The sequence below is a fragment of the Corvus kubaryi genome, unplaced genomic scaffold (genome assembly GCF_017639235.1).
Source record: "Corvus kubaryi isolate FWS band 111438036 unplaced genomic scaffold, C.kubaryi_AGA036_p1.0 71, whole genome shotgun sequence".
Lineage (NCBI taxonomy): Eukaryota > Metazoa > Chordata > Aves > Passeriformes > Corvidae > Corvus > Corvus kubaryi.
The window spans coordinates 3,326,390-3,335,262 of record NW_024582059.1 but is presented as its reverse complement, the minus strand read 5'-3'; the positions used below and the strand labels follow the sequence as shown (position 1 = coordinate 3,335,262).

General features: G+C 37.6%; 1 protein-coding gene across 20 annotated transcripts in view; it reads left to right on the top strand.

The window, feature by feature from the left end:
* The window catches only part of COL25A1 (collagen type XXV alpha 1 chain), a 304,844-nt gene that overhangs the window by 153,624 nt on the left and 142,347 nt on the right, over positions 1 to 8,873 (top strand). For 11 of the 20 annotated variants that reach the window (XM_042050067.1, XM_042050064.1, XM_042050059.1 and 8 more), the window contains exons 3-5: positions 1,521 to 1,565; positions 3,660 to 3,667; positions 5,772 to 5,798. In XM_042050067.1, coding sequence (XP_041906001.1) covers positions 1,521 to 1,565; positions 3,660 to 3,667; positions 5,772 to 5,798 — 80 coding nt within the window. The remainder of the gene's footprint in view (positions 1 to 1,520; positions 1,566 to 3,659; positions 3,668 to 5,771; positions 5,799 to 8,873) is intronic. The other 9 variants (XM_042050069.1, XM_042050066.1, XM_042050065.1 and 6 more) reach the window with 1 other exon arrangement.

The following is an 8,873-nucleotide window of genomic DNA, read 5'->3' as shown; positions in this document are numbered from 1 at the left end:
TTCTCCTCCCTTCTCCTCCCTTCTCCTCCCTTCTCCTCCCTTCTCCTTTCTCTTTTCTTTTTTTTCTCCTCTTCCTTCTTCCTTTCTTTTTAAATCAATAGTATTTTATTCACCTGGAAAACTAATGCTGTTTCATATATATCTTGCAATTGTTTCACTAATGTTGCTTTCCAGCATTTTATTATTTTAAGCCAGATTGCTGCAAATACATAATGCAAAGCTATTTAAAAGCTGTGGCATGATACTTCAGATGATTTGTAAAGTTTAAAGTAGCAGACTATTTGCACAAAACCACCTGTGCATCTCGTATCCATTACAAACGGTGAGATACAGCCACAGCAGAGGTACTTGTGCTCCTGCACGCGTCGCTGCTTTTGGAAATTCCACCCGGGCGCTTGCCTCTCTTCAGCGGCTTTGAGAGTCCCACCTGTGGTTCTCTTTTCAGAGCAGCCAAGTTTCAGTACTTGTGTCACCCCCACAGCTGCTGCTTCTCCTCCAAACTGTACATGGAGAAGTGCAAGTGTGCTTTCCTGGCATTTTCAGGAACAGTATGTCAAGGTCACCAAGAAGAGTGGGGAAGGTGTCTGCAGTCTGACATCTGAGATCTGAAGTTTTTAGAAGAGGATATTGAAGGCAGAAATGAGGGGAAGAAAGGATTTTTTTCCTTTTTTATTTTTTTTTCTGGAGGTGACAGCAGACGCTGGTTGTATTATGTAAATACTTGTGGAGAAGAGACAATGAGAAGTAAAGATTTCTCAGCAAAAGGAATACAGTAACTAAGCCATTGTGTTATGTCTAAAAAATATAAACTGGAGGCAAAGCACATTACACTGTGTCTGTCAACACATACATTGTTGTTAAGTGTTTGGGGGATGGCAAGCCAGGTGGTGATTTCTTCATCTCTTGCATGTTTTCAGATAGAGGCTGAAAGCAAATTCCAGAGGATTTACTCTTATAAATAAATACTAATCTTCTGGCTTAATACAGGAATAACTGAATAAAACTTCATGTCCCATGATGTATTTGGTTTAGGATGATTGAAGGAATGGTGCAGCAATTCTGAGGAATACGAAGACTTTTTTGAGAGAGGAAAAGGGGAAGTTTCTTCTCTGGGGTTCATGGTGGAAAGCACAAGAATTGATGGGCTTCAGTGCAGTGAGTTGGACATAAAGAAAAGTGTTCCACTGGTCAGAACAGTGAAATATTGGGGGGGAAAAAAAACTCCTGTGGAAGTTGCAATAATAATTTAGATGTGGCTAACATTTCCTTGAAGAAGAGGGATGAACTGGATGACCTTTAAAGATTCTCCCAGCCTTTTTTCAGAGAGCCTGTAGTGGGTACCATAGCTGTAAAATTTATCCCAAACTTCCTAAATCTTATTCAGGTTATCTTTTACCCCTGCTCAGCCAAAGTCTCTGAACTTCATGTGGTACATCAGTCTAATGCCCTTACATCCAAACAAATGATATTCTACATGTAATTTCAAGGGACAAAGTTACAATCTACCATCTTCATTTTAGGTCCTCCAGGGAAAAGAGGTAAGCGGGGAAGAAGAGGAGAGACTGGTAAGTTTTCAATTTCATAAGATCTTTTGTCATTTGATGTATGTTTTTGTGAGGATGCATACCCAGCATGCCTTGATTTTTAGTTGTATTGCATGTGTGCTCTGAAAAAGAATTCTGAAACTTCTCTGGTAAAATATTGTGAGCCTTGGCATATATCTGGTGGCCTTCCAGATATTTTTCTAGTCTTGGGCATCCTTAATTTGTAGGCACACTTCATAAAGCTCGACACGGTGTCTTTGGAAACACATCTGTAACTGTCAAACCCTTTAGGGGTCTTCTCACACTTGCACAAGTTAGAATAACTCCATGTAAGTCTGTAGTTGGAATACTGTGTCAGTGTTACATCAGGCCCCTTTGGCTTGAGGAGAACAATTTTATAAGGAAATAAATAAGGAAATAAAATTCCTTATGTCAAGAATGTTGATAATCAGGGGCATAATGTGATAAGTAGACTACTCTGCATGAGAGAAGTTGTTTTATAGAAATGAGCAGTTAAGTTCTAACAGAAATAAGAAAAACATTTGTTGGTTCATTGCTCTGTACCAGGGAGGTTGCCATTGATAGAAACCTGCTGGTGGTGTGTAGCTTGAAATTTCATTTGAGGCAAAGTTCCGAGATGCTGAGCACCTCTTGCTGTTGACATTCACAACAATTGAATCAATTACCTTGTGGGATTGAGTTTTTCATCAAGGTGACCTTTGTGGAGGCAATGCAGTAGAAAATGAGCATTTCTATTCTCCTTGGCTGTCTTGTCTAATCTGCCAGCTAGGAAAGGCTTCCAGTCACGTTGATCTCTATGAATCTTCCGTAGCCTTTCTTATCTATGTAAAGGATAATTTATCTGGGTCTTAAAAACTATTTCCATATCTTCCTGAATCACAAAACTAAAGCCAAGCCCTGACAAAGGTTGATACAAATCACCTTGGTGTTTCCATTCACTGTTGTTTTAGTATTTACTTCAGAGAAGGAGGCTATGATATAGAGAGAAATTCTGTGGTTGAAGATTAAATTACAAATGATCCTGGAAATTAATTTGTGCGATACACATTGATTCATTGTACATCTCAAATAAACACATACTAAACTATTAATAAAGGAAATGGATCCCTCATTTAAAAACAGACCTACACCTTAAAATGCTGTTTAAGAATGTTTGCCAGAATAAAGAAATTACCTTAGTTGCTGGACAATAAAAATTGCATTGTTAAAACCAAAAGGCTGTCAATATTAAAAGCAATCTCAAAGTACAGCTGCTGCTGCTTTATACTCCTTTTGCACTTCACTTTATTCAGAAATTAGAGAGAGGCATAAAAGCTTAATGAAATGCCGTTGATTTGGGAGCTGCAGCTGCTCAACCTAATAAGACTGAAATAGTAGATTTGATTTGTGGCCCTTTGATAATGTTTCCAAGAACTCCTACACAAAAGTCTTTGAGGTCTAAATAATTGAAAAAATGTGCAAATATCACTTCACAAAGTGTGACATTTTAATGGGGAGCATTTTATATGTGTGCCTTGAGAGAGGAAGGCGATGAAAAGAAAGTTCAGCACTGTCAGGTGGCCACTGAAACCTCCCCTTACAGGCGAAGTTGGAATTCTGGAAGATGCTGGTACATGTATTCTTGACAAGATGCCCAGGTTAAATGCCAAGGGTACTTTGTGCAATTCCTCAGCCAAGCTCTGATCAAGTGCTTACTGTGTGGTTAACTGAAACTGGTGATGTGGTTACATATGCTTTATGTGGAGTCTGAAAAAATGAATTGTAGTCCATGGCTGGTATTTTTGGACTGGCATGAAATTGCATGGAAATGAATGGAGAAGAAATTTTCATAAGATTGCATGACTGTAATTGAGGATTTGTTAAGGTAAGTGCATGCATTTAGGCAGTAGTCATATTTACAAGTTTCAGAGCACTACCAAAGCTCAAGATTACTTGAGTGGGAAAATGTGTGCCCGGTATTACCAGTGCTGCTCACTGACAATCCCAAGGCCTTGTGCTTGACTGTACATGTATGTCCTTCTTCAGTAACTTCGTAACCTTACATGTTCTTTTTTTCTTTTTTTACCCTTTTTTCCCCTCTCCCCCACCCCACAGGACCTCCTGTAAGTACAGTGATACATTGTTGGTTCTTCCAGAATCAGGGAGAAATCTGTTAGATCCTGTTAAGCTATCAGCGTGATAAAATGATCATGTATACTCAAGAGGGAATTTTGATATTTACACGTACACAGTATTTTGGAGCTGAATAATTTAATCAGAAAGTTCCTTAAGAAAAAAGTCTCTAAACCAATAAAGCTTTATGTTCAGCGCTCCAGATGGCCATTTGGATTCACAATTCTGCGTAAGTATGTTATGTTCATTTTGCCTGTGACTTCATAACACAGATTTTACTGCAGTATAAAAACTCGCGAGTATCCTATCTTGAGCCCAGACTTGGCCACTTTTGCTAGGTAATAATTTCCTCTGCATTTATCACAAAGTCTTGGGGTAGAATGTCCCTGTTCTTTGGAGGCATACAGGCTGTCCAGCTCATTTCACTGTAATTGCTACTGAAGCCAGTAAGTGCTTGTGTAAAATTATTATTAAATAGTACTATTCAATTGTCGACTGAATCTTGTACTAATTCTTCTTGTGAGAAAACATTTTCTCTCTTCTGAGGTTTTGAGGGTTTTTTTGTTTTTTTGCTTGGGTTTTTTTGTGTGTCTTTTGTTTGCTTATTTGTATATTCCTACAGTAGGTCAAAAGTCTGACTTGAAGGACAGGAGTAAGCACATATGTCTCAAACATTTGTATCTGTCATGCCATCCATGTGCATCATATGGTGTAGGAGTGTGACTGTTAAAACATTATTTATTTTACAGTTTGCAGACTTTTGTGTTTTTTTCTTTAATAGATGCAGTATTTCCACAATATTTTCAAGACTCTATCATCTGTCTATTCTATGCTACATGCATGTTTAAGAATATTTAGTTAATATGTTGAATTCCTGCTGTGACCTAAAGATTTTACTGTAAACTGCATATATCGAGTCATGCTATTACTTATCCTTGTGAGATTTTGACCATGTGCTCAGCAATTCATAGTGACAAATTCATTTAACAAGCAATCAATGGAAAGACAGGCTTAATGCTTAAAGATGCTGTTTACTTGAAAGAAACACTCTTTCCCCCAATTTCTTTTGCAGCCCTCCAATGAAGCACAAAGAGCAAACATAAATCATGATACAGGCTATTTTCCTGTACCAAGGCAATGTGGCAAGAGTTCACTATATGCCTCATTCAGAATGTCTTTGACTTCAGTTCCCCACTGTTTCAGTATAGGTACATTGAAAAAACCCAAACAATCAAACAAACACCCCCACCCCCCCATATAAGCCTTATTCTTGGCAATATTAGCACAGACCTGAAATAGATTCCAAAACTAAATAATTTTAAGAAGCATCCAACTTCGAATTGAAGTTTCATGCTTGAAACCTGCAAGACTTCATCTTGCTGATGGGCAGCAATGCTTTACATTGTTACAAGCCATTAAAAATGTAATTTCTCTTCCTAATTCACTTCTGTATTTATGCAGACACTGGCTAGGGGCAACTGTTCTGATCTTAAGTATTGTTTTCACCTGGGAGACTGTGGTAATAGTTTTCATTTAAAATATCAAATATTTGTATATCCCACATGAAACTGCATGGAATTAGGTGTAGGTTGTAATTTCAAAGGCTTCTGCAGTGCTCTGTTTATTTTTTTTGTACATGACTACTGAGTAGCACATGTAATAGCAGTCAAAGGCTGGGGAGTTTGAAATTTTTTATGATCATTTACAGCCATCTCAGATTTCTTCTTTGGCACCTCTGTTCTAGTGGAATCTAATACTTTACTGCCTAAGCACTAAACCTTTTTATTTTTAAATTAACTACATATTGCCTGTCAGTTTACATGGCTAATTCTCTCCATAGAAACAGAATTTCACTAGGCCAGTAGCCTTTTAATTAAAGTGCTTATTTAAGTTAAAACACATCCATTGCCAAAGCCTCATTTCTTCACTGTGTAGTACCTATCTCATATTTATTGGTTTGAAATGTCATCACATACAAAACAACTAAGCAATACACGAATTATAATTTCCTAGTGATGTACTCTGCATGTTTGTTATGTCATATGTCATGACTGTGTTGTTAATGTGTCGTACCATTTCATCTCATTCAACCAGGGCCTACCAGGGCGAAATGGCTATCCGGTAATACCATCATATGTTTATGATAGCGATTTATGATTACTCTAAAATCCTGTTGGTGTATTTTGGTTTTTCTTTATTACTGTCAAAATGACCCTTTCTTTTTTTTTTTTTTTTTTTTTTGGTGTCTCAGATGCCTAGAAAATGTAGGATTTTCCTTTAAAAACAAAGCTAAATAAAAAGCCTTTGACAAGTTTCTGAAAAGAACCAGACTATTTACAATGCACTGATTGTTTGATGTTGTACATATTTTGTGTTGAGTTTCTTCATTCTTGCATACAAAATTCATAATTAATTAATTAATTTTAAAACTTATTAAGATACTGCATCTCAATTTTCCATGTTAGAAAGCTGTAGTGTTGCCATATGGACCCTCTGAGTCCTTTCTTTTGATTCTGTCCTGTTTCACTTGACTGCATCATTCAATGCATTTTGAGCAAACTAAAGTGTTATGACAGAGGTCCTAGCAATTGGCTGCAATGACTATCACAGAGTAATTTTTGATAATGGATGCAATGCATTTTCCTGTCAGTTTCATTCACATCTTTAGGATTTATTGCCTGGAAAAAAAAATATGAAATAATGCATCTTTCTAAAATCTATTAATACATTTCTTTCTAGTAGTCAGGCAAACTGCAGCATCCCATTCATGAAAGAAGTATATGCCTGCTGTCACATGGGTATTAGAAAGCAAGTGACTAAACGTGGTAATATATGTGCACAACATAGTGACTGTTGAAGTATAGTAATGATATTACTTATAGCACTTGATAATGTCGTTTAAAGGACCTTCCCATATTGATTTGCCAATCAATAGGCAAAATACAGACAGTGAGTTTTAAAAATATTTCCATTGGTAAAATATAAATTGCATAGCATCTGCAGCTGGAGGACGACTTTGTAGAATCACGGACTTTCAAAATGGTTTGGGTGAGAAAGGAAATTATGGATCATTTAGTTCCAATCCCTCTGCCATGGGCAGGGACACCTTCCACTAGATCAGGTTGCTCAAAGCCCTGTCTAACCTGGCCTTGAAAACTTCTAGGGGTCAAGAACGCTTCTAGGGATGGGTCATCCATAGCTTCTCTGGACAATCTGTTCCAGTATTTCAAAACTCTCATAATTAAAAATTTCTTTCTTATAGCCACTAAAAACTTAATTTCTTTCAGTTTAAAATCATTACCCCTTGTGCTGTCACTACAGGCCTTGGTAAAAAAACCTGTATTTCTCCACACCTTTTTTTGTAGGCCCCCTTTTAGTGTTGAAAGGCTGCAGTAAAATTTCTCTGGAGCCTTTGCTGAACAATGCCAACTCTCTCAGCCTGTCTGCATAGAAGAGCTGCTCCCTCCCTCTGAGCATCTCTGTGGTCCTCCTCTGAACTTGCTCCAACAGGTCCACATATTCTCTTACATTGTAGGCCCCAGAGGTGGACACAATACTCCAGATGGGGTCTTACAAGAGTGGAGCAGAGAGGGAGAATCACCTCCCTTGATCTGCTGGCAACACTTAATTTGATGCAGCCTATTTCAATGCTTTTACTTGGGCAGGTTCTGTAATTGCTGAGTGATGTCACCAATGGATAGTTGAAAGTTGGCTGGTGAGGAACTGATCATTCGTGTCAAGAAACCTGCTTGGATGTACTGAAAAAAACATTATCAGGTTTCTGAGTGCACATTCCAATTTCTCTTAGAGTGATTTATCTGTGTAGGTGAGTACAAGCTTGTTTCCTTGAAGAGATTTGTTGTGGGATCTGAAAACAATGAAGATACTTCAGAGCCATGGTTCTGTATTGAAATTGCTGAGTCTAATAGTGGTGGTGTTGTGGGCAAACTTTAGTCTGAATGCATTTCTCCTCACGTGTGCATCTGCCTGTGTACAGGCCAGTGTGAGCCTTCAGCAGTGCTTAGCACTTGACTGAGTACTGCTTCTTCCTGCTTGAAAATGACTGGGAATAAAATTGGGCTTTGCTTATTGAAAGTTGTCATATGGCTGAATGTTTCAGTCTTTTCAGTTACGGTCTTACGCTCCTGCTTTGAATGGGAAATATGTAAGTGCAAGTGCAATGTACTTTAAAAGTACTTGTACAGCCCTGTAGAGCTCTATGAGAAGGCTATTAGAGTTCTAAGTTATTTCTCCAGAGTCTTATTTAACTCCTGTAGAAGCCTTTTTACTTAAATCTCTATTGGATTTTATGGGATATTCTGTGAGGATAGTGATGTGTATCTGCCACATACAACCTAAACCTAATGCAGCTCTCTCACAAAAGCAAGTGGCTGTTTTCTCCAATACTTAAGTTTTCTTTGCCTGTGTTTATTCTAGTTTTTAAAGATACTTTAAAAAATAAGTAATTACAAGTAAAAGGAATTACGGTGAGAAATCTAAGTTCCCAGGAAGATACATCACCAAAAATCAATAAAATGAGTGGGGTTTACTGCTAATGAGTAACTCAGTTTTTAAGGGATTTATAAAACCATGATTAACTGGTTATTATTTAAGGCACCATGAATACTAAAAAAAATGTACACTGGTGCAACTTCTTTTTCCTTATGACAAGCTTTGTATAACAGACAGTGACCAAATTCAGAATTGTGATTCTTTCAGCTTGAGTTTAAAATTGAAATAGACTATCACATCTACTCAAAGAAAAAAGAGCGCACAAACATTGGAGGATGACAGGCATTTGTTGCAGGGATTTTGTGTGACAGTGTCACTTTGGAAATGGTGCTAGAACTTGGAAAAAATACATGCATACATACACACCCTTAAAGAAAACCCACACCAAATCCTCCCTGCAAAATTACCCAACCACTAAAAAAAGTAATATGTTGTGAATGCAGTGAGGAGGCCAAATACACAAACCTTGGGGTTTTGTAAACCTCTGTAGGTTATATAGGTAGCAGTTATTTACCATTTCCCCTTGAAAAATTGAAGCAAACAGAATCAAACTCAACATCCAAGTAAATCATCCTGGAAGTTGCCACATCTGTGGTGGAAAAGCTGCACTTCTTCAGAATTAAGTGTCAGAATATGGAAATACCCATAGAGCATGTCTTCATAAACAGAGAAGTGGGGAAATTT